At 43.2% G+C, this 26,879-nt stretch overlaps 1 protein-coding gene across 1 annotated transcript; it reads right to left on the bottom strand.

Moving 5' to 3' along the window:
- Positions 1-3,540: 3,540 nt before the first annotated feature.
- kera (keratocan) lies at positions 3,541-26,474 on the bottom strand. The gene is made up of 3 exons (XM_068051176.1): positions 26,450-26,474; positions 12,166-13,046; positions 3,541-5,992 (listed from the first exon to the last, which is right to left on the bottom strand). Exons 2-3 carry the CDS (start codon positions 13,031-13,033, stop codon positions 5,820-5,822), a joined length of 1,041 nt encoding a protein of 346 aa, XP_067907277.1. The 5' UTR covers positions 13,034-13,046; positions 26,450-26,474; the 3' UTR covers positions 3,541-5,819.
- Positions 26,475-26,879: the final 405 nt, after the last annotated feature.

The raw sequence follows: 26,879 nt of genomic DNA, 5'->3' as shown, positions 1-26,879 counted from the left end.
GCAGGACTACTCCAATGACAGTAAAATACTAGCACCAGCTCAAAATGGCCTCTAAGCGCGGCCTTAATTGGTTGCCTGCCTCCATGGAATGGGCAGCCAACCCAGTTTCCAGTCTGCCCCAGGAAAGTCGCCCAAAGGTGGGAATGCGTTGGGAAGCCATGCCAATGTGGCTTCTTGCTATTTTCTCCATGAGTCAGGGAAAATCCAGCCCTTTAACTCTGTTAAAGAGATACTGACTGACCTGCTGAGTATTTCCAGCACTTTTTTGCTTTTATTCCACTGGATATAAGGGGATAGAGTGGGAAAGTAGAGTGAAGGTACAAGATCAGTCTTTATCTTATTGAGTGGTGGTGCAGGCTTGAGGGGTCATATGGTCTACTGCGGCTCCTATTTCTTATGTTATAAGGGAGCGGTGGGCCCCAACTTGGAAGAAGAAGGCCTAGTTAGGGCGGCACAGTGGCGCAGTGGTTAGCACCGCATCCTCATAGCTCCAGGGGCCCGGGTTCAATTCTGGGTACTGCCTGTGCGGAGTTTGCAAGTTCTCCCTGTGACCGCGTGGGTTTTCGCCGGGTGCTCCGGTTTCCTCCCACCGCCAAAGACTTGCCAGTGATAGGTAAATTGGCCATTGTAAATTGCCCCGAGTGTAGGTAGGTGTTAGGGAATATGGGATTACTGTAGGGTTAGTATAAATGGGTGGTTCTTGGTCGGCACAGACTCGGTGGGCTGAAGGACCTGTTTCAGTGCTGTATTTCTAAAAAAAGAACAGTTGAGACATCCTCTCTTTCCAATTCAACTCCCATATACATATTGTAATATAATACGCATATAGGAATTAGGAGCAGGAGTAGGCCACTCAGCCCCTTGAGCCTGCACCGCCATTCAATTAATTCATGGCTGAATTGATTACTCCACATTTCCACCAACCCCCAATAACCTTTCACCCCCTTGCTTATCAAGAATCTATCTACCTCTGCCTTAAAAATATTCAAAGAGGGTCTGAAAGGTTATGCTTGAGAGTGTAAAGAATACCTCCTACCATGATGATTCAAGAGATCACATGTGAGAGAGACTTGAAGTTAGATGTCGCGTGGCTTTGGATGAGTCACTCAGACTATTGTGAAGATGTACATAGTTATATCATAAATATTAATGTTCTAACTACTCTAGAATCTCTCTCAGCTAGACTAACAAAGGTGGCAGCATTCCAAACAAATGTACAACACTTATCTATGTGGACCTTGCTCACTGTTGAAAGCTGGGAGCTTCCTTCATCCTCAGGGCCCCTCTGCCCCTTTAATGTTCCTTGCTGCCTGTCTGGTACTGCAGTGGCAATCCCACAGTCTCACAGTTCCATTATCCTCTTCAACACTGGTGGACTTTCACTTATCCATGGTCTTGTTAGCTGTGGTTCAGTAGGTAGCATTCTTACAGCTAAGTCACAAAGGTGTGCTTTCAGCTCTCACTCCAGGACATGTGCACAGTAGTTAGGTTGACACTCCAGGGCATTGTTGGAGGTTTTGTCTTTTGGATCAGCTGTTAAACCCAGGTCCTGTCTTACCTCTCTGGTGGATATCAAAGATCCCATGACACTATGTGAAAAGGAGCAGGGGAGTTCTCCCTGGTGTACTGGCCAATATTTAACACCAAGAAAACAGATGATCTGTTGATTATCATTTTTTCTGTTTGCGGAGCATGCTGTGTGCAAATTTGGCTGCCATGTTTCTTACATCACAACAGTGACTACACTTCAAAAGCACTCCATTGACTATAAACCGCTTTGAGACATTCTGTGATGTTAAAAGGTGCTATGAAAATGCAAACCTTTCTTCTTTTTCATGGTGACAGACATCCCACCAGGGGCTGGTTCTAAATGCCAAATGGCTCCTGGTTCAGGGTGGAATCCAGGCAGAAGCTCAAACCCACAGCTACTCTGCAAAAATGCAAACCAGCATTTCCTTGGAGTTTTCAAGTTGCAAGCTTCTTGTAAGTTCTGACTTTTAAAATGTTTCAGAGATATTGTACTAGTCGCAGCAAATTTGGAGTTCCTCTGTTCATTTTAGCTGTGTTCACATTACTACAGTAAATGGCTTACACTGGTCTAGACTGCTGCTTTAATTATCTCTTTTTCCCCCAAAAGGCGCACAGCAACTTTAATTCCATCAATATCCTAATTAACAGTTATGAAAAATGGATGAATGTATCACTCAAAATATGACAAAACATTATCTCTTGAAACAAAAAGGTATGAAATAATTACAATAAAAATTGGAACCCATTAGTTTCTAGGGGTAAGTCTGCCATCCCATACTCTAATGAGAAAGCTGCATTCACAGACTATTCAGGTTTGGAAGTGGAGTTAAGTCATTGTAGTGCCAATTCTCTAACCTACGCTCCCTGTGCGTCTGAGTTAACCATAACCATGGCAGAATCACCCCTACTGTCCATTGTGAAGTTAGGTCGTTCGGTAACTAAAAATTTTACAATCTGTTGCAGTAATTTAGATTAATAAAAAGAGTTAACAATAATCTTATGTAATGTTATGATAAACCTTTATAAATATCTGGTTTGACCTCATCTGGAGTACTGTGCCCAATTCTGGACACCGCATTGTTGGAAGGATGTGAAAGCTTTAGAGAGGGTGCTGAAAAGAATAGTTCCAGGGATGAAGGACTTCGGTTACCTGGATAGTTTGGAGAACCTGGGGCTGTTCTCCTTAGCGGAGAGAAGGTTGAGAGGAGTTTTGATAGAGGTGTTCAAAATCATGAGGGAGTTAGACAGAGCAGATAGAAAGAAACTATTTCCATTGGCGGAAGGGTCGAGAACCTGAGGACACCAATTTAAGTTGATTGGCAGAAGAAGCAACAGCGTCATGAGGAAAACCGTTTTTACACGGTAAGTGTTTAGGATCTGGAATGCATTGCCTGAGATGGAGACAGATACAACTCAGGCTTTTAAAAGGGGATTGGATAATTACCTGAAGAGAGAAAATTTGCAGGGCTATGGGGAAAGAGCTAGGGAATAGGACTAGCTGAGTTGCTCTTGCCAGTATGGACATGATGAGCCGAATGGCCTCCTTCTGTGCCATTCTATGATTCTAGTAATTCTTATTCTAAGTTTGACACACATTCATTGCATTAAGAGATTGCCAATGAAAGTGCCATCTGATGTTTCACAATGGGATACCAGCATGCAAACCTGGCTAAAATTCATCTCCCCACTGTCTAACCAGCAGCATTAAGCCATAGGTTAAATTCTTGGACAAAACAGCACAGGGAGGAATTTCACACCTATGCACTATTTCAGATGTCTATCTGTCATTTTCATAAACCCATCCTCAGATCTCCCTCCTGCACATGTTGCAATAATTTAGGCAGAATTCTTTTCTTTGGCATTTTTTTTATTTTTGCGATAATATAAAAACACTCTAGTAGCTTATTTATCTGAAATGGAAATAAATTAAACTATCCATGCATGTTTATTGTAAGATGTTGCAATGCTGTAATAACATGCATATGGCACTATTCCATTAATATGAGCTTTCTAAACTCTAAATTATTGTATAATAAAGCACATTTGATGCATCAGGAGCTAGTTAAACATAGAAATGCCCTCTATCATGCTGTATAGGTTTTTCTATTGTATCTAGGAATATAAAACAATTGCATTTCAGAACATATTTTTGTGGTGATTTAGTAGATACCAGGATTATCGGATCAAAATATGTTGATGCATCTTGTCAGTTCCCTCGTGAATGTCCAGTTAAATCAACAAACACACTGGGAGCAGGGGGTGGGGGGGTGGGTGGGTCATTTTCCAAGTTGGCGTTTCTGATGGGGTGCCTTTGCCATCGTTCCTGCATATCGGGAGTCGATTGAAGGCATTGAGTGATTGAATTTACAAGGTGAGCTGGCGATGGGCGAGGTTCCCAGGCAGCTGTATGAACTCCCAACATTTCCCCCTATATATAGCAAATGTTAATGTACCATTAATCCTTCATTGGGCCCCTTTACACAGTACTACGCCGACATCTACTCGCAAATTGAGAAACTGTTTCCAGTGGCAGGAGAGTCAGTAACCAGAGAATAAGCATTTAAGATAATTGGCAAAAGAAGCAGGCCAAGGGGAGATGGGAACTTTTATTTTTGCAGTGAATTGTTATGATCTGGAATGCCCTGCCTAAAAGGGCAGTGGAAGCAGATTCAATAATAACTTTCAATAAGAAATTAGACAAAATATTTGAAAAGGACAGATTTGCAGGGCTATGGGGAAAGACCAGGGGAGTGGGGCTAATTGGATAGCTCTTTCAAAGAGCCGGCAGAGGCGCGATGAGCTAAACAGCCTCCTTCTGTCCTCTTCTCAGATGCCAAACTGCTTCCAGCATTTTATTGTTTCTTTCCAACATTTTTCAGAATTGAATTGTAATATATCAATCTATAAACTTATTGATCAACTGAAAATATTGAAAAAGACAGTTTTGGGGGGTTTTTTTGTCTCTGTTTTGCTATTAATTTTCTCTCATGATTTTTAAAATATTACAATTTAGATTATTAGATTAAAGCGTTGAATCCTAAGCCATTCCACAGCTCGTTGACTGGCTACCCAGTCATGGTGTAGTTGGAATGGGGATGATATCCAAAGGCTCCTTCGTGCAGCTGGCTAATGCACAGGAATATATTTGACATAAAAAAGCTGCAAAGGATTCATGTGCATCTGGAGAGAGAAGAGGCAAGTTAGCTTTTTGGATAAAACCCTTCTTCAGAACAAGTTCTCCCCAAGACATCCGATAGAAACGTTAGGAACAGAAGTAGGCTACTCAGCCTCTCGAACCTGCTTCGTCATTTAGTTAGATCTTGGCTGACCTCAACTCCATTTACCTGCCTTTGCTCCACACCCTTGACACCCTCACCTAACACCAATCTACCTTTATTAGTCTTGAAAGCTCCAACTGTGACCCAACATCCACAATATTTTGCAGGGAGTGAGTTCCAGATTTCTTCTACTGGTTGCTGACTGATGTGGATTTTCAACATTTTCTGCTTGTGTCCCAGATTTGCAGCATTTGCAGTTTTTCTTTGTATTTGGGATATATCCTGATGGCACATTAGCAGGTTGCCTTAGTGAAGTCCTGAGACGGAGTCACAATGTTCATGTAGATCAGAGGAAGAAGATGATGGAGTAACAAGCAAGTTATTTAGCTTTTTTTCATAAAGAAGTGTGCACAATATGGATTAAAATTCCAAATTTGATTTTTACCATAACTAGACAGATCTGCTCGAGATGACACAACCTCATCCTAAAAGGTGCTTTAAATGCATGTTTTGTGAACCCTCTATTAAACAATAAGCACTTAATTCAACAGAGATAGGATCAAAGTGAAATATCAGCATCAGGTAGATTCTGCTACTTTGACATAATAGCAGATAGCACTTCAGTCTGGTCAAGATATTTGAAATACCGTAGGGAACAAAATGGACCAAAGAGTGCAATTTTCCAGTCCAAACTTGCAAAGAATTAGATCTCTAACTGCAAGTGAAGCTTTGGAAAATCTACCCTAACAATTATATTGGGAGACAACTGTTCTTTTACTGGCCAGAGATTTTATTTTAATGTAATACCTATTAGTATTTATTCAAAACTAATGTACTTGAATTTCTGCCAATGCTTTTCTGCCACTACTGGTTTATTTTTCATCCCCTTTTTTCCAGTTTAGAAGGTATACAACTAGGAATCATCTCAAATTGCAAGTACTAGACCAGCAAGACTTGCATTCTTTTTTCCTTTCTCTCTCTGAACTGATTTGGAGAGCAGGTTTTACTTCTTTAAATCACAATCCCAGCAAGGAGCCTAAAGCACATCAAGAGCTCGAGTGGAATGGGGGGTTTGATTCCATTGCCGTCAAGGCGGAGATAACGGAGACGAGGCTGATGATCCCTTGATGGCGTCTGGTCAATTGTGTTGACCGGTATGGGGCAGACTTCAGCTCCATTAATATCTGTGGGTAAAATGTAACACAGCCGTAGGTTAATTTTGCCTTCAGGAGAAAAACTAAGTTACCGTTAAATTTACTTTCATTATCGCCCTTCATTTTCTGTGACACTGAGACCTAAGTATTTGAACATGCCCAAAAATGGGGGCAATCTCAACAGCTGAATGGGTAGGTCCAAGACACACATGATATTGGGCCATAGGCCTCATTATCATGGGGGAAGTCAAAGTGATCTGTGTGCACCTGATAGGAAGCCCCTGGCGTTAATATGATGTGTAGCTCACTTTCTGTTTTTCCTGCCCGTCACATTGGAGGCTTAAGAGGACATTTCGCACCTGAAAAACGGGTGCGGCACCGCTGAATTTCTAGGTCTGACTCTCTTAGGATGAGGAAATCCATGATGAGGAACCCAGCAATGATGACAATGGAACATTGGTGAGTTGTGTTTAATGAGAGGCAGTTATAGAGTGGGAGGGCAACACTTTGAGTACCTATAGTGTATTCTTTGTGGATACAAATCTGAGTCAGTCTGCTTTCAAATGGAAGCATATTGGTGGAGGGTGGCCTAGACAGTTTGTAGGAGTTTAACACTTAGATACACATTGCTGTCTCACTCAAGGGATGTTGTAATGTTTTGGATCACCAGTTACTTGTACTGCAGTCTGACTTTGAGTATGTGCAGTGGCGATCTCAATCACACCGGACTATCTCTTATGAATATTCCCAACATTGGTGTAAATTCTCTGGAGGTGAAAACCTTAAGAGACTGCAGTTGTTTGCTTCAACTCACTCGGAGGAAACCATAACAGAAATATTCTAAAACCTGTTAGATGCTCACATAAATCAATAGACTCTGGGAGATGATTTCAAACAGTGGCAACATTGAGGCCAATAACGTGGTTCTGGCACAGCAGCAATGGGACATAGAGCATATTTAAAAATGAACGTGTTTCTTAATTCATTCTTGGGAGGTGAGCATCGCTGGTAAGACCAGCACTTATTGCCCCATCCCACCTTCCCTTAAGGAGGTGATAATGCATTATCATCTTGAGTCACTGCAGTCCATGGTGGAAGTGCTCCCACAGTGCTGTTAGTTGGGAGGTCCAGGATTTTGACCCAGCGATGATGAAGGAGCAGTTGATATATCTCCAAGTTAGGATGAAGTGTCACTTTGAGATGAGGGAAAAAAAAGGCTTAATTTTATATTGTGCCTTTTGCAACCTCAGGATGTCCCAAAGCACTTTACAGCCAATTAAGTACTTTTGCACTCAGATCACTGTTATAATGTAGGAAGTGCCTGGTTCCCATGCACTTGCTGCCCTTTTCCTTTATTTTGATGGAAATTGTGGGTTGGAGAGCTGCTGTTGAAGAAGTGATCTCTGTAACACTTTCAAACAATTCCAGCATTTAGTATGTTATGTGCCCAGAATATCATGGTGGTTGGGAACAAGATTATCAAGCATCAGCAACCCTCAAGAGTTTGCTGATGTCCTAAAAGCTGTGCCTGGTTTTGGGGGCTAGAATGTATCATAATGACCTTTTTGGTGGATCAGCATTCGGAGGCTATGCAGCAGGAAAGCCAAGGATGACAGGTGCCCTTAATTGAATAGGATCATACATGAGAATGTGGTAGCTTTCATTTAAATTCTGACTGAAAGCACCCGTTTATGGCAGGGATGGACTGAAGTTTTTCAGGTGCTGCAGCTGTGATATTGTACTTTGACTTAATTTGGGTAAATTTTAGGGCTTCAGGTAACCTTGCATGTAGTCGATGCACATGTTCTTCATACTGAAGGCACTGGTGGCGTGCATTGCTCTGTGCTGTACACATCTAGCATTGACTGAGCCTCAGGACCGGATAATGTGATAAGAGGTGTCTTGTACTATAAGATCCGAGGAGTGGCACAGGTGCAGCCTGTATTTAGAGGAAGATTAAAGCCCAATTTTAACCCCATTCACCCGGCAGGTGTGGGATGGGTGGAGGATGGCAGGATGGGGTTTTAAAATGGGGTTTGGGAACATTCCTTACCCATTCATGCCACACACAAAATTTTACTGCTGATTATCTGGTTTTGGGACAACTGCCCACTCCAGACATTTATGGGGGGCAGAGAGAGGCAAAGTTGTGGTCCGATGACATTATTGTGATGGCATGTGACTTTAACTTTGGATCAGCTAAGGGCTGCATAGTCCCAGACCCAATCACGATCTTTCTCAGTTCCTGCTCTTACCGCCCCCTCCCAGCTTGCCCCCTCACCTTGCCAGGTGGTGGGAGTTTGGGGATCCGGACAGATAGCTGCCTGCATTGGCCTGCCATGCCCCTGGTTCCTGCCCTAGGTTAAAAATGCAAGGGTGGCAAATATGCCAACACAAAGGATGACCACCAGAACTGCTCAACTGAATACATTTAATGCGCCATTAATTACACTTTACAATCCTACATCTTTAATTGTGCAGAAAGTACGATGTAGCTGTTGCTAGCTTCCCCCGTTAAACACTCTACACATATTTAATTTTACATAAAGCGTGATGAATAGAAGAATAATGATCCATATAGCAATGAATTAAATAACAATCACATTAAGAAATGTAAGATAATGCATATAAATATAACAAACAGAATTATACATGAAAAACATAGGGGTAGCTATTCCTCTCTAGGCACCAAGTGGGCACAGTGGACCTGAAATGTGTTGCAGCCGAGAGGACCCAATGGTACATGATTTTTCTTCCCCCAGCCGTTTGCAAGGCCCAAAAGAACTTCCCTCCACCTCACTGCAATACCAATGCTGGGCCTGTGTCGAGTGCAAACACACAACCAGACATCATCTGAATATTAGCATATGGAATCACAACAAAGAAGTTGCAGGAGCAGATACGTTAAGCACTAGAGGGTAAATTTTACAAATGGATGCTACCAGTGTGGAACCTTGCTTGTGGGACGCGCATGTCGACAAGTCAGGGGTGCACTCTGCTTGGTTTTCCATTAATCTGTTGGGGGCCTAAATTTGGCAGCAGGTAATGCTCACTTCCTGTGTTAAAAATGTCTGTACTTTTATGTTTCTGAAGTAAGGGTAAGAGAGGACAATGTATCGATACAAAAATAATACAATATGAATTCAGCTGAGAGAGCATGGATTGAAGTCAAGAATAATAAAAGAAAGCCGGTGATTATTGGCTGTCTGTCCCTGAAGGATAGACTTGGAAATGTCTTCACATGTAATGGAGGGCTGCAGAAAGGCCAGAACATTAATCACAGGGAGTTTCAATTGCCCAGATATTGACTGGGAAACGGCAGAAGACAATCCATGTTTGCAAAGGTGGTGCATTGCTGCCTTAGTTAATGGTCAGATAATCAGGAGCTCCACGAATTGAGCTGCACTGGCCTCTGCACCTGATTCTCTGATGCACGCTGCCTTTAAGTGGTGCACTGCCCCGGGAGCAAAGCTCCTGCTGAATTGATCCTGCAAAGAGTAGCATTAGGGATAAGAGTCATAGAGTCATAGAGAGATACAGCACTGAAACAGGCCCTTCGGCCCACCGAGTCTGTGCCGACCAACAACCACCCATTTATACTAATCCTACATTAATCCCATATTCCCTACCACATTCCCACCAATCTCCTACCACCTACCTACACTAGGGGCAATTTACAATGGCCAATTTACCTATCAACCTGCAAGTCTTTGGCTGTGGGAGGAGGAAGGCTTTCAAAATGCACAAGGATTTCAGTAGTCAGGGAGATCAGGTGAAGATTTTGAGGAAAGTAGGTTTGTTGGGACCATCTCAAACAACAGTAAATGGTTTCCCCAAGTACATCTGCAGTAAATAAAGGCTAAAAGAAAACTGGACTCTATGGACAAGGAATGTAGCAGAGTTATTACTTTGTAGGGTCATTTTTCCATGTGTGGGAGATCAGCCAGGAACCTTGCCTGCGGCTACGCACTTCAGGATATTGTAGGCATGCTGCCCATGATCTTCAATGCATTTAACAATGGATGCCAGATTCAGGGCATGGTTGCCGCAATTTCCTGCTTTTTGCAACCAGCTGACAAAGATTGTACTCAGAAAGTTGTCCCTTATATCTGTTTCTAACCCAGCAAAGGAGGGCAATTTGTTTATAAGTTCAGACATCAGATTTTCAGGAATGGCAGAGAAGCAACTAGATAGTACGTAAATAATGAAGGGTATGATTATAAAGAGGCTACATCTATATTGTGTTAAAAAAAATTGTGTGCCAGCATTCCTTTCCTGTCCCAAAAATATGATTTCCTGTTGTGCCAATTTTCGATGAACACTTTTACATCAACATTTCAAATCAGCATTCATAATGGGAACTCCCCATCTATCCTCTGTCAACAATGGAAGGTCATGATTCAAACCTCCATCCTGTAGTGACATTGTGGTAGCTCCTCTGTCAGTCTCCCACCTGTTTACATTGTAGATGCAACACCTGCCCTGCTGCAACCTCTCCATTTGATGTTCCTGTAAACTCCCAATTTTTGAAACCAATTTTGAACTTCTTGTGCCTGTTCTTTTTAAATATTATATGTGCATTTTTGTCCTTCTGCTTTTTCTCCTTCAGTCTAGGCTGACACTCTAGTGCAGTACTGAGGGAGTGCTGCACTGCCGGCGGTCCATCTTTTGGATGAGACGTTAAACCGAGGCCCCACCTGCCCTTTCAGGTGAACCTAAAACATCCTAAGGCAGTATTTCAAAGAACAGCGGGGGTGTTCCTGGACAATAATTATCCTTCAGTTGGCATTACTTAAAAAAAAACAGGTTATCTGTTCATCACCTCACTGCTGTTTGTGGGAGCTTACTGTGCACAAATTGGCTGCTGCATTTCCTACGTTATAACAGCGCCTGGGCTTCAATTGACTGTAAAGCACTTTGGATCATCCTGAGGTCATGAAAGATGTTATAAAAATTCAAATTCTTTTTTCCTTTTTGTCTGGAGCTCAGATCTTCACTGCCCTTCAAGGACCATGGGCATTTATTGGCACTGATAAAACAGAGAAAGCACCAAGTCCAGACTGTTTGACCAACAAGTCTTAAAGGATGTGGGCAATGAAGTGTACGAAGCTTTGACTGACATAATTTTGACTCCTTTTGAGCGATCCAATAGATGATTATTGGAAATAGCTTAACTTGTTAAAGAGCAGCCAGCATAGATGGCAACAATGAAAGTCTTGCTTGACTAAAATTCCGAAGTATTTCAAGGCAAATGAAAGTAGATTATATACTTGGAACTTCAGTCCGCTCTGAATAAGGTTTCACCTCAGTGATTACAGCAAGAAGACAAGGAATAATGCATGCTGCTGGATTCAAGATTGTTTAGAAACAGAAAATCAAGGTTAGTGAGAAACTCAAATGTAGAATTTTTAAAATTTCTTTCATAGGATGTGAGTATCACTGGCAAGGCCAGCATTTGTTGCTCATCCCTAATTGCCCTTGAACTGAATGGCTTACTAGGCCATTTAAAAGTCCACTGCATTGCTTGGAGTCATACGTAGACCAGAATAGGTAAGGACAGCATCTTTCCTTCCCTCAAGGGTATTAGTGAAGCAGATGGATTTTCATAATAATTGATGATCGTTTCATGACACTATTATTCACTATCCAGATTCTTATTAATTAATTGAATTTAAATTCCAAGAGCTGCCTTGGCAGGATTTGAACCCATACCTTAAGAACCAAACCTAGGGGCACTGACACTACCACTACACTACTATCCCTCCTCCACAGAGCAGTCAGGTGGAAGTCTTTTACCCAACAGATAATAGAGATGTGGAATGAGCTACCAAGAAGGACTATTATCATATAGTGTAATTATGATTATAATGAATGGAAATCCCTGCAGTGTCCACTGATTTCCATGTCTAAATTCCTGATGTTCACTTCTGATAGGCAAAGTTCTGCCTCAGGAGCACAAATTCATAATATCTTCCCGACAATGATTGATAAGAGTGGACTAGGATGTGATATGTAACTCCAAAACCATAAACCTAATTGGAATACACAAGGTAACAGGGACACCAGTGGACACCAGCCCCTATGTGTCATATCTGCGAATTTCTGAATCTCTTATTACTGCAGCTTGCCCAGCTTGTTAATTATGCTTGAAAACTATTTACTGTAGTTCTCATAACAAGATTCCATAATAACTTGTTACTTACTTCTGATTTGGTTGTGGTCAAGGTACAAATGTTCAAGACTGAAATGGATGGGCGGAACTGCTGTAAGTTGATTGTGTGACAACTGCAAGTCTAGTATGGATGACACGTTAAAAACAGTTTCAGGAATTCCAGTGTCTGAAATCTTATTATGATTTAGCCTGACAGAAGACAGCTTGGGCAGGCTGCTGAAGTAGTTCTGGGGTATTGCTTTAATGGAGTTATTGTCCAAGAAGAGTTGAAGAGTTGAAGCGGGGATCTGTGGGGGCATTTCTTTGAGCCCATTTTTGGCCAAATTGAGTTGCAGTAGATTCTTCAGTCCTTGAAAAGTGTTTGCCGCAATGACAAAGTCTCTCAGATTGTTCCCCTGAAGGTCCAGCAGTGTCAGCTTCTCTAGGTTGGTGAAAGCACCCTCTGGTATGCTGGAAATCTTGTTCCTGGCCAGACGCAGATGCTCTAGGCTGCTCGGCAGGGGTGCAGGTACTTCTTCAAGATTATTATCTTCAAAGTACAGATAGAGCAGATTTTCCAACTTCTGAAAAAGACCTTTAGCAATGTTGCTGCTTGTGATCTTATTTTTATTTAAGTTTATCCACTTCAACTGAGTTTCGTTCTTGAAGGACTTCTCTGAAAGTGCTTCAATGCGATTGTTCTGTGCATACACATACAAGACCCTTGATGGTACTTTAGGCATCTCTTTGAGGTTTTGGCTGTCACAGTACAGGGCATTAGAAAAGTTAGGAGGGCATCGGCACTCTTTAGGACATTCATAAAAGTATTCCAGACGCTGTAAATAATCTGATACATCCTGGCACCAAATGCCACTGTTCAGGAATAAAGCAAATAGAACAGGCTGCACCACAACCTTCATGTTTGCAGTTTCCCTAGAAAAACAATAAGGTGGAAAAAAATCAATTGTTTCTTGGCACTTTTGTTCAGCATAAAATCAAATATATGTCACGTGGAATTTTATATGTGAATGTGACGGGCAGGATAATAACAGCTGGTCCATCAAGATTGGCCCACACCTCATGATGACTGGAGGATCATGACTACAAACATCCCCCCTGCCCACACCTCCACCCCCCAGTGCCCAGGATAGGCAAAAGACCCAGCATTGTGAGACCACTGGAAAAAAAACAGGATCAATAATGGAAAAAATACCTAATTTGTCCCTCATACATTCATAATTTCCTTTGTTCAAATTTAACACCCTGGCTTCAGATTGAACTACCTCACTTTCAAACATAATGCAAAATTCTATCATATTATGGTCACTCATCCCTAAAGGTTCTTTTACAACAAGGTTATTAATTAGCCCTTTCTCATTACATAATACTAGATCTAAAATAGCCTTTTCTCCAGTTGGTTCTTCAACATACTACTCTAATAAACCATCCCTAACACACTCCAGAAACTCATCTTCCACAGCATTTGTGCTGATTAGGTTTACCCAGTCTAAATGCAAATTGAAGTCACCCATGATTACTGTATTATCATTTTGCATGCTTCTATAATCTTCTGATTAATACCAGGCCCCACACTACCATTACTGTTTGGTGACCTATAAACAACTCCTGCCAATGTTTAAAATAAAAGCAAAATACTGCGGATGCTGGAAATCTGAAACAAAAACAAGAAATGCCGGATTCACTCAGCAGGTCTGGCAGCATCTGTGGAAAGAGAAGCAGAGTTAACGTTTCGGGTCAGTGACCCTTCTTCGGAACTGACAAATATTAGAAAAGTCACAGATTATAAACAAGTGAGGTGGGGGTTGGGCAAGAGATAACAAAGGAGAAGGTGCAGATTGGACCAGGCCACATAGCTGACCAAAAGGTCACGGAGCAAAGGCAAACAATATGTTAATGGTGTGTTGAAAGACAAAGCATTAGTACAGATTAGGTGTGAATATACTGAATATTGAACATCAGCAAGTGCAAACCTGAAGAAAAACAACCTGAAAAAAACAGTGGGTAAGCAAACTGAACAAACTAAGATGAAATGAAATAAATGCAAAAAAGATTGTAAAAATTGTAAAAAGGAATGTCAAAAAAAAGGAAGAAAAAATAACTAAAAATGACTAAAAATGAAAGTAAAGTGGGGGGCTGTCATGCTCTGAAATTATTGAACTCAATGTTCAGTCCGGCAGGCTGTAGTGTGCCTAATCGGTAGATGAGATGCTGTTCCTCGAGCTTGCGTTGATGTTCACTGGAACACTGCAGCAATCCCAGGACAGAGATGTGAGCATGAGAGCAGGGGGGAGTGTTGAAATGGCAAGCAACCGGAAGCTCAGGGTCCTGCTTGCGGACTGAGCGGAGATGTTCCGCAAAGCGGTCACCCAGTCTGCGCTTGGTCTCCCCAATGTAGAGGAGACCACACTGTGAGCAGCGAATACAGTATACTACATTGAAAGAAGTACAAGTAAATCGCTGCTTCACCTGAAAGGAGTGTTTGGGGCCTGGGATAGTGAGGAGAGAGGAGGTAAATAGGCAGGTATTACACCTCCTGCGATTGCAAGGGAAGGTGCCCTGGGACGGGGGCGAGGTGGTGGGGGTAATGGAGGAGTGGACCAGGGTGTCGCGGAGGGAACGATCCCTTCGGAATGCTGACAGGGGAAGGGAGGGGAAGATGCGACTGGTAGTGGCATCACGCTGGAGGTGGCGAAAATGGCGGAGGATGATCCTTTGGATATGGAGGCTGGTGGGATGAAAAGTGAGGACAAGGGGAACCCTGTCACGGTTCTGGGAGGGAGGGGAAGGGGTGAGGGTAGAGGTGCGGGGAATGGGTCGGACACGGTTGAGGGCCCTGTCAACCACAGTGGGGGGAAATCCTCGGTTGAGGAAAAAGGAGGTCATATCAGAAGCACCGTCATGGAAGGTAGCATCATCAGAGCAGATGCGTCGGAGATGGAGAAACTGGGAGAATGGAATGGAGTCCTTACAGGAGGTAGGGTGTGAAGAAGTGTACTCGAGGTAGCTGTGGGAGTCAGTGGGCTTATAATGGATATTGGTAGACAACCTATCCCCAGAGATGGAGACAGAGAAGTCGAGGAAGGGAAGGGAAGTGTCAGAGATGGACCATGTAAAGGTGAGAGAAGGGTGGAAATTGGAAGCAAAGTTGATAAAGTTTTCTAGTTCGGGGCGGGAGCAGGAAACGGCACCGATACAGTCATCAATGTACCGGAAAAAGAGTTGGGGGAGGGGGCCTGAGTAGGACTGGAACAAAGAATGCTCGACATATCCCACAAAAAGACATGCATAACTAGGACCCATGCGGGTACCCATAGCGACACCTTTTACTTGAAGGAAATGCATGGAGTTGAAGGAGAAGTTGTTCAATGTGAGAACAAGTTCAGCCAGGCGGAGGAGGGTGTTGGTGGATGGGGACTGGTTGGGCCTCTGTTCCAGGAAGAAGCGGAGAGCCCTCAAACCATCCTGGTGGGGGATGGAGGTGTAGAGCGATTGGACGTCCATAGTGAAGAGGAGGCGGTTGGGACCAGGAAACTGGAAATTGTCAAAATGACGTAGGGCGTCAGAAGAGTCACGGATGTAGGTGGGAAGAGACTGGACCAGCGGAGAAAAGATAGAGTCTAGATAGGAAGAAATAAGTTCAGTTGGGCAGGAGCAGGCTGACACAATGGGTCTGCCGGGACAGTCCCGTTTGTGGATTTTGGGAAGGAGGTAGAAGCGGGCTGTCCGGGGTTGGGGGACTATGAGGTTGGAAGCTGTAGAGGGAAGATCTCCAGAGGAGATGTGGTCAGTGACAGTCCTTTGGACGGTGGCTTGATGTTCGGTGGTGGGGTCATGGTCCAGAGGGAGGTAGGAAGAGGTGTCTGTGAGTTGGCGTTGAGCTTCTGCAAGGTAGAGGTCGGTACGCCATACAACAACAGCACCACCCTTGTCTGCAGGTTTGATGACCATGTCGGGGTTAGACCTGAGAGAACGGAGTGCCTCAAGTTCAGAGGGGGACAGGTTAGAGTGAGTGAGGGGGGCAGAGAAATTGAGACGACCAATGTCTCGCCGACAGTTTTCAATGAAGAGATCAAGAGCGGGTAAGAGGCCAGGGTGAGGGGTCCAGGTGGAGGGAGAATGCTGGAGGCGGGTGAATGGGTCTGCTGGTCGGGGGGAGGACTCCTGGTCGAAGAAGTGAGCCCGGAGGCGGAAGCGACGGAAGAAGAGCTCAACGTCATGCCGAGCGCGAAATTCATTGAGGTGGGGGCGTAAGGGGATAAAACTGAGACCTTTGCTGAGTACAGAACGGAGGGGGAGAGGGGGAGGTCAGAGGGTATAGTGAATACACGGCAAGGGGTCAGATCAGAAGGGGTGGGGTCAGAGGGAAGTGAAGCGGAAGGAGGATCTGGAGGGGCATTAGTCCCCATCAGCTGCTGGAGCTTGCGTTCCTTAACACCTGAAAGGAAGAAAAAAAGTTTTTTGTTAATGCGTCGGATGAGACGTAAGATGAGATGAAACTGCGGAGTAGAACAGATTTGAGATAAGGTGAGACGGTGCTGCTGGAGAGAGAGGTCCAGTGTGTGCATATGGCGGCGCATAGCACTGAGTGTGGATCTCAGGATGCGGCGAGAGTAGCAGTCCGAGGAATGTTGTATTTCTCGGAGATACCTGTGATCCTGGGTGGTTTCAAAGCATGACGGGTGAAACTGTAGTTGGAATCCACGTGGAATCAGTCGGAGCCGGAGACAGTCACTGAGGAAGGAGATGTGGCTGTGAAAACGAGTTTTGGTAGATACCTTATCAAACACCAGGAGGGAAATAGAAAGCAATGAAGGTGAACAAGGTAAAAGAGACAAACGAAAATCCCGTCAGTTCCGAAGAAGGGTCACTGACCCGAAACGTTAACTCTGCTTCTCTTTCCACAGATGCTGCCAGACCTGCTGAGTGAATCCGGCATTTCTTGTTTTTGTTCCTGCCAATGTTTGCTGACCCTTGCTGTTTCTTAGCTCCACCCAAACAGATTCCACATTTTGTTCTTCCGATCTGAGATCCTCCCTTACAAATGTACTAATCCCATCCTTTATTATCAGCACAACACCACCTGCTTTTCCTTTTCACCTGTCCTTCCTAAATGTCGAATATCCTTGAATATTCAGTTCCCAGCCTTGGTCACCCTGTAGCCATATTTCCGTAATGGCAATTAGATCATACCAATTTACCTCTATTTGGGCCTTTAAATCATCTACTGTTGTGAATGCTGTGTGTATTCAGGTAGAGCACCCTTAACCTTGTCTTCTTGACATTATTCTACATTCTAAGCCTCATTGATGCTTGCCTTGTTTTGCCTGCTTTCTAATGTCACTTGCTACTTTTCTACCTCCTGTTATCAGCTTTACCTCCTTCCAATTTGAGCTACCCCTCAGGTTCTCATCCCCCTGACAAGCTAGTTTAAACCCTCTCCAACAGCACTAACAAATCTCCCTGCAAGGATGTTAGTTCTGGTCCTGTTAAGATGTAGCCCGTGCATCTTGTACAGGTTCCACCTGCCCCAGAACCAGTCCCATTGCCTCAGAAATCTGATTCCCTCCCTCCTATACCAATTCTCCAGCCACATGTTCAATCGATTAATCCTCCTATTCCTATGCTCACTAGCCCGTGGCACTGGGAGTAATCCTGAGATTACTGCTTTGGTGGTCCTGCTTTTTAATTTCCTTCCGAACTCCATAAAATCTGCTTTCAGTACCTCATCCCTCTTCTTACATATGTAATTGGTACCAACGTGGGCCACAACCTCTGGCTGTTCATCCTCCCCACAGCCGCTCCGTGACATCCTTGACCCTGGCACCAGGGAGGCAACACACCATCCTGGAGTCACGTTTGCTGCCACAGAAAGATCTGTCTGATCCCCTGACTATCAAATCCCCTATCACCATTCACTATCCACTCTTCTTCCTCCTCTCCTGTGCAGCTGAGCCACCCGTGATGCCATGGATTTTTCTCCGACTGCACTCCCTTGAGGAACCATTGCTCTCACCAGTATCAAAAATGGAAAACTGATTAGCAAGCAAGATAGACTCAGGGGACTCCTGCACCTCCTGCTTGGTTCACTTAGACTGCCTGGCGGTCACCCATTCCCTCTCTCCCTGCATGCTCCTAACTTGCGGTGTGACCACCTCCCTAAACATGCTATCCATGTGGTCCGCTGCCTTGTGGATGCACAACAATGACTCCAGCTGCCACTCGAGATCCGAAACCCAGAGCTCAAGCTTCTGCAGCCGGTGACACTTCCTGCAGATGTGTTCATCTAGGACACGTAGTGCATCCATGACTTCCCACTTGGCCAGCCGATCTGCCATACAGTAAGTTTCAAAACTTTTTATTACAATGAGAAGTAGAATAACTTACCAGTTACTCACCAATCAACTTCCTCTCCTGTACCGAAGAGAGAGGCATCTACTAGAGGCTGAAAAAAGGTAGAAGAAAGTAAGATAGAAAGGAGCTCCACCCACCAAACTCACACTTTACACTCTATGCACTCAAATTTATTTTTTTCTTAATTTATAGTTCCCCTCCTTACTGAATTCCCTCACTTACCAAACTCCCTCCTTCACATTCTGTATCCTACAACAGCACTTAGTACAGACAAGCAGCACTGAGGGTCTCCTGAACTTATACTCTGAAAACAATGCTGTGTCTGCTCTGCTAGAGCTCAGAAATCAGTTTAAGCTAGCTACCTAATTAACTAGCTACTGCTACTTAGAGAGCTTGTATACCCCTGTTTAAACTGTAAGAAACCTAACTTACCTCTTAAATTAAACAATTATTTCAACTGCTTCATCAATGACCTTCCTTCCATCATAAGGTCAGAAGTGGGGATGTTTGCTGACGATTGCACGATATTCAGCACCATTCGCAACTCCTCAGATAGTGAAGCAGCCCATGTCCATATGCAGCAAGACCTGGACAACATTCAGGCTTGGACTGATAAGTGGCAAGTAACATTTATTTATTTATTTATTTATACAGCACTGAAACAGGCCCTTCGGCCCACCAAGTCTGTGCCGACCAACAACCCCATTTATACTAATCCTACATTAATTTCATATTCCCTACCACATCCCCACCATTCTCCTACCACCTACCTACACTCGGGGCAATTTACAATGGACAATTTACCTATCAACCTGCAAGTCTTTGGCTGTGGGAGGAAATGGGAGCACCCGGCGGAAATCCATGCGGTCACAGGGAGAACTTGCAAACTCCGCGCAGGCAGTACCCAGAACTGAACCCAGGTCGCTGGAGCTGTGAGGCTGCAGTGCGCCACTGTGCCGCCCCTGCCACACAAGTGCCAGGCAATGACCATCTCAAACAAGAGAGAATCTAACCATCCCCCCTTGACACTCAATGGTATTATCATCGCTGAATCCCCCACTATCAACATCCTGGCAGTTACCATTGATCAGAAAGTGAGCTGGACCAACCACATATATGTTGTGGCTACAAGAGCAGGTCAAAGGCTGGGAATTCTGTGGTGCGTAACCCACCTCCTGTCTCCCCAGTGCAAGGCACAAGGCAGGAGTGTGATGGAATATTCTCCACTTGGCTGGATGGGTGCAGCTCCAACAACACACAAGAAGCTCAACACCATCCAGGACAAAGCAGCCCGCTTGATTGGCACCCCATCCACCACCTTCAACAATGACTCCCTCCTCCACCGACACATAGTGGCAGCAGTGTGTACCATCTACAAGATGCACTGCAGCAACTCACCAAGCCTCCTTAGACAGCACCTTCCAAGCCCATGACCTCTACCACCTAGAAGGACAAGGGCAACAGATGCATGGAAACAGCAGCATCTGCAAGTTCCCCTCCAAGCCTCACACCATCCTGACTTGGAACTATATTGCCATTCCTTCAGTGTTGCTGGATCAAAATCCTGGAATTCCCTTCCGAACAGCACTGTTGGAGTATCTACACCCCAAGGACTGCAGCAGTTCAAGAAGGCGGCTCACCACCTTCTTCTCAAGGGCAATTAGGGATGGGCAATATATGCTGGCCTAGCCAGTGACACCCACATACCATGAACGAATAAAAAAAATGATGTGATCTCTGTCCCACTCAGGAACCAGTCCAGCACCCATCTAAAGGCATGCAGAGAGTCAACACCCACCACAGTGGGACTAATTGCGGTCAAATCTGTTGACAATTACAGTACAAACAGTACACCAAGAATTTTTTCCTCTGATATATCTAGCTCCTTGTATTGGAATTGCATTCCACATGGTCACCTTTTTATAGCCATTCAGGTGAAATGAAATTGTTTCAAGAAGAAGGCCCACCATCTTCTCAAGACGACTAGAGGATGACCTTAAATACTCACTTCCCAAGATCAAATAAAAAATGATCTCCAAATGTCACCAAGACAAGCATAAAATCATTTACAGCACAGAAGGAGGCCATTCGGCCCATCGGGTCAATGCCAGAATTATTGCATTACTACAGCATTATTGTAGCAATCAATATTGCAGTTTTATTAAAAACAAAAGTGTCAACTTTGGCTCAGTGATAGCACCCTAGGCTTTGAGTCCAAAGATTGTAGATTCAAGCCACATTCCGCGAGAGTTGTGCAATCTCGGCTGATGTAAAAGATTTCATGCCACTACTTGAAGAGCAAATGGTGTGTCCAATATTTATCTCTCAACTGGCACTACTAAGAAGCAGTTTGGGGGTAAAGTTGGTCTATACCAGTAAAGTGAAACAGAGTCATAGTGAATCGGCAGCCCGTTTTACACCACACCTGACTTTCTTTTCCATCAATTGGACAAAGTGTAAAACGGGCTGCAGTTCACTTATGAACCTATTTTGCCATAGTGCCATAGACTAATTGCATCCCCGTTAACTGATCATCTATCACATTGCTCCTTATGAGGCTTTGCTGCATGCAAATTGCCTACATAACAACAGTGTGTTTCAAAAGTAATTAATTTGCTTTGAAGCAATTGGGAATGTCCTGAGGACATGAAAGGAACTAAAATACTTATTTAGGCAACATCTGAGATAGTGTGTACCGTTCTGAGCACTGCACCTGAGAAAGGATATATTGGACTGAGAAAGAGTGCAGCACAGATTCACCAGAATGTTACCCAGTCTCCAAGAGTTAGATTATAAGGAGAGATTACATAAAGTAGGTTTGTATTCCCTGAATATAGAAGATTAAGGGATGATTTAACTGAGAGTTTTAGGATTTTGAAAGGTATTGATGGGATATAGAGAGAGGAACTTCTTCTGCCAATAGGGGAGGCCAGGACAACGGAACATAAATGTTAAAATCAGAGCCAGGCCATTCAGGAGAGAAGTTAAGAAACACTTCTTCGTGCAAAGGGTGTGGCAATGTGGAGCTCTCTCCCACAAAAAGCAGTAAAATTAATTATTTTAAATCTGAGATCACTAGATTTTTGTGAGCAAAGGGTGTGAAGGGATATGGAGCCAATGTGGATGAAGTTAAGATACAGATCAGCCATGATCTCATTGAATGGCAGTACAGGCTTGAGGGGTTGCTAATTGGCTATAAAATGCTTTGAGACATCCTGAGGCCATGAAAAGCGTTTTTATTCTTTTTTCTTTCTTTCTATATCATTGATGAATCGTGGGAAGAGCAGGAAAGCTAGATGGGAACACTGTATGAATTCAGCAAGCACTGCGCCCCAGAGAGAGCTACTGCCATTTGTTATTACTGCCTGTTCTCTATTGCTCAGGCAGTTTTCAATCCAATCAGCTACTTTGGCAATGTCTCAATGAGCCTTGACCTTTGGAAGCCTCACATATAAAAGATGAGGAAATGTCACACATAGTTGACGGCAATACTGCAGGCATTAGTGAGAAATAGCGGAGGCCCAGCTGCAGCAAACACTGAAAACAAAAAGTGACTCGCAAATTACAGGACTATTAGGAGCAGCTATTATTACAAAAAACGAATGGAAAATATTCTGAGAGAAAAGTCCCTCAAAACCAATACACAGAGGGGTCACATCATGAATCCTTAAACAAAAGTAAGCTTTTTAAAAATTCATTCATGGGATGTGGGTGTCGCTGGCTAGGACAGCATTTATTGCCCATCCCTAATTGCCCTTGAGAAGCTATCAACAGAAATACCAATGCATGGTTCACCATACACTGGCTGGAAACATTTAGATGAGTCACAGAAAGCAGTCACAAGCTGGGGAATATAAATATCCCCCTGCAGCCCTCCTTGTCTGAAAATTGATACATCTGGTGAGGGTTTCAATCAGTGGGTTGTGGCGTGCTGAAGAAATTAATGTTCAACAGCAGTTAAACAAGCACAGGTGCCAGAAAGTTGTGGGTTCAAGCCCCACTGCAGAGACTTGAGCACATGGTCTCAACTAACACTCCCGAGGGAGTGCTGCACTGTCAGAGGTTCTGCCTTTTGGATGGGATGTTAAACTGAGGCCCATCTGTCCTCTCAGCCTGATGTAAAAGATCCCATAGCGCTTTTTTGAAGAGGAACATGGAAATTTTTCCCAGTGTCCTGGCCAATACTTATCACTCAATCAACATCATTAAAAAGCGATTATCTGGCCACTATCTCATTGCTGCCTTTGGGAACTTGCTGTGCACAAATTGGCTGCTGAGTTTCCTACATCACAACAGTCACTATACTTCTAAACTACTTAGCTAACTATAAAACAGTTTAGGATGTCCTGAGTTTGTGAAAGGCACTACAGAAATGCCAGTATAATACTGCGGATGCTGGAAATCTGAAATAAAAACAAGAAATGCTGGAACCACTCAGCAGGTCTGGCAGCATCTGTGAAAAGAGAAGCAGAGTTAACGTTTCGGGTCAGTGACCCTTCTTCGGAACTGACAAATATTAGAAAAGTCACAGGTTATAAGCAAGTGAGGTGGGGGTGGGGCAAGAGAAATGCCAGTGTTTTCTTTCTTTCATAGTTTCACACTCCAGGAGAAAACAGCTCAGAGGACCCACGGGGACAGTCCCCTGCAGATTAAAAGTCAGAGGAGAGGTTGGGAGTAGGAGAGAGCCCAGGGCAGTGAAGACCCAAGATTTCCTTGTAGAACCTGGAGGAGCCTCCTGGTCCCACATGGAAGCCTGGTCTGGCTGCTATTTCAGGCAGGTTTTGTCCTACAGTGAAAGCCACTACTCAAGCCTCAGGTTAAAATAGCAGATCAGATCCCAATGACATCATCGGAGCCCTATCTGCATATATAAGGAGGGCCCCAGCTGGCCTGGGTGGGACCAGTATACACACGACCTGTAATTTAAAATTGCAGTCGGCAGTTTGGACTGGAAAGGTGTAGGTAAGTCCATTTTAACCAGAGTGGGGTGGCATTTTAACTTTCCCTGCCAGAATTGGGGGGGATGTTAAGATTTCCCCCTTTCTTTTTTCAGTAAAGCATAAGACCATGAGCAGCCATGGAATGAGAAAAAAACAATCTGTCACATTGAGACCATTTACAATTTATAGCCCCACTAGTCAAATACTCTTCCACATCACTTAGTATCCTGAGGGAAATTTCTGCCTAAGTAGTCCTTGATCCTCAAAAGGGAATCATGTGAAAATATAACCAATCTATTCAGTATCCTGGCTATTCAATCTAGACCAACTGTCTCCAACGAGGAACCAATATATCAAAATATGATGGGGAATATGAAATTGTCCCCCCTCTGCAACCTCAGAATTTAAAAAAAAATGTCTTTGACTGGTACACTGAAAGAAACATATCCATATTGAACAAAACTATCTAATGGTGTGGAGAAACATCAGAAATTTAAAATTCAGTATCAACAGTATATTTTCAGTGATACCAGGATACATTTTGTTCAATATGTTGATACAACACCAACAACTTGCATTTATATAGCACCTTTAGCATACTAAAATCTCCCAAGGTGCTTCACTGCAGCATTGTCAAACAAAATTTGTCACTGAGCCTCATTAGGAGATATTAGAACAGATGACCAAAACCTTGGTCAAAGAGGGAGGCTTAAAGGACACAAGAGGAGGAGAGGTTTAGGGAGGGAATTCCAGAACTTAAGGTCCAGGCAGCTGAAGACATGGCCACCAATGGGGGAGTGATTAAAATGGGGGATGCTCCAGGCCAGACTTGGAGGAGTGCAGAGATCTTGGACGGTTTTGGGGCTGGAGGAGATTACAGAGACAGGGAGGGGCGAGACCATGAAGGGATTTGAAAACAAGGACAAGAATTTTAAAATCGAGGTGTTGCCGGACTGGGAGTCAGTATAGGTCAGTGATAGGTGAATAGGACTTGGTGTGAGTTAGGATACGAGCTGCAGGGTTTTGGATGAGCTCCAAGTTTACGGAGGGTGCAAGATAAAAGACCAGCCAGGAATATTCGTCTCTAGAGGTAGCAAAGGAATACACACATGCTTATGTTTATATACATTTAATCACCTTGAAAAGTAAAGTCATCTGGATTACATTTTCTAAAGAGTAAATTACCCCCATTACCAACCCAGCATCATAGGGAAATATAATAGCTGGCTGTCATTGTTGCTTAATGAACAGTTCAAAACGGCAGTGAGTCCTGGTGGGTACTTTTTCAATAATTATTGATCCATTGCTGAAAACAGAGACATTTTGTCAAAGCTTTTCATCTTGCACTCATCAGGACAACTCGCAAGAATACCAATGTAAGGGAAACAACAAATGTATACTATATGAGAAGAGAGTGCTGATTGGTTGGCAAATGGACTCTACATTTCGACAAAATGTCTCTGTTTTCTACAATACTCAAGTTCTGTACTACCAAACGACAATTATTGATCCAGCAATGCATAGCTGGCTTCTTGGGAACTCAAATATCAATCTTACCTTATGACTAAATAAACAAAGATTGAACAGAAATAACCTGTAGTGGAGAGCCTTGTTCTCTGTGTTTATTTTACTCCTTATTTTTGCTGATTAACTGGTACATTGATAAAGGAATAAAGCGTTTAAGTGAATCATTATTCCAATTCAATAGACAAAGTTTCCATTGTAGTTAACACGACATAGGCTGGAACTGTTGCTCTAATCAGTAGACCACATTCAAGAAAAAGTTTAGGGAGAGAATAAATTATAGGAAGTAGTAATCTCCCAAAAAACAAATGAGGCTGTCAGCTGAATGACATATCATGAAGTCCATTAACTAGCACCATTGTGTTGTTCTCTGATTTATACCATATGTGTTTTTTGTGTTCTCCCGGCTAATATCATGACCATTTAATACCTGCACCCTTTGTTTTAAATGTGATGGTGTGGTTGCCGTTATTAATGTGAACTGGGGCTGATATGAATGTGCAATGCAGTGCTCACCATCAGACACCGGAGGAAACAATGGCGGCTATCGGGATTCAGGGCAGGAGAAGGTAAACCGAGTGGAACAGGAGAAGGATGGCACTTGGGGAGACTGCAAGGGGCTTGCGAAGTGATAACTTGCTGTCCTGCAGTGTGAGTCTCAAACTGAGACAGTGAGAGTAAGGATGACAGAGACATATAAGTGAGCCACTACTTTCAGAACACATGTGCTGAGTCCAATTGCATAGCCCCAATCACTAGCTTAGCATTCCAACTACCTGTGCTGATTTGTAGATCAGCAGTCTGATTGACATGACTATATCTCACTCCTTTAAGAACCCATTCCAGCAATTGGAACACAATCACCAAAAAACATAACAAACAAATGTAAATATTTTCATTTGTCCAGGTATTTTTGATAAATTTAAACATTCTCAATCAGAACCAGTGAACATAACAAAAATTCAGCCAAGGTTTTCTGGAAAGCGAGTGGAGAATTCAGCACAGAAGAGATTTGAGCTGATAATCACAGTGCATTTTTGGATTTAGGAGATGGTTTGAGTTTAACATGTGGACTAAAAGACATCACCTTGTGTATTAAATCTGTTTCCACCTGTGTAAATCAGAGCCAAAGATTATTAGTTTTCCAGCATAGAAAAAAAATGGAAAAATTAGGTGATAAAGTATAGACATCAAACAATTACAAAAACTAGAGATATTTGAAAATCTATAATTATTGGTTTTTTTGTTTTCATTGAGATTATCCAAAGCCAATTTCATATATGTCCAATTATTTAATTACAGTATTCTCTTAAACAGTCTTTTTAGATGGTTCTTACACAAAAATAGACGATTCCTTATCAAAGCAATAACCCTTCCCTATTTTTTCAGATACTATAGTGCATGGCACCAGGATGTGTGCTCTTCACATTGAGAATCCCAAGCTCCTATAGATTCTGAAAAATCTGATCCACGCTTTGAAAAGGTGCAATAACAGTTTACCTTGGATTCCAGGAGTTCAGCTCTACCTCCTTTGAATAGCTTTTCCCTTTGTGAGAGATTGCTCCTGCTATAGGGAATGTTGAGTTATTTCAAATAGCTTTCATCCAATCTTGAGTTCCTGAAACTAAGCAGCAACAAAAAGCTCTCCAGGGTCTATCTTTAACCTCTTGCTCTTACATGTACAGCAGAGCTTAATCTGTGGACACACTTTCCACTTTTCTGCAGTCTCTTACACCATTGTCAGCCTGTTACACGTTAGCTGAGCCTGCATGCTGTGTTTTATTAAGGCAACGTAATATATATACACTGATAAAAGTGCTTTTTTTTTTAACCCTGAAATAGCAAGACACCTCAACATTTGAAGCTAAGAGGTGGGGTTGGGGGGCGGGGGTTAGAATTTGTAACAGCTGCTCATAATACAATTAATCTT

Source organism: Heterodontus francisci, chromosome 18, assembly GCF_036365525.1.
Source record: "Heterodontus francisci isolate sHetFra1 chromosome 18, sHetFra1.hap1, whole genome shotgun sequence".
NCBI lineage: Eukaryota > Metazoa > Chordata > Chondrichthyes > Heterodontiformes > Heterodontidae > Heterodontus > Heterodontus francisci.
This window is presented reverse-complemented; position numbering and strand designations above follow the sequence as displayed.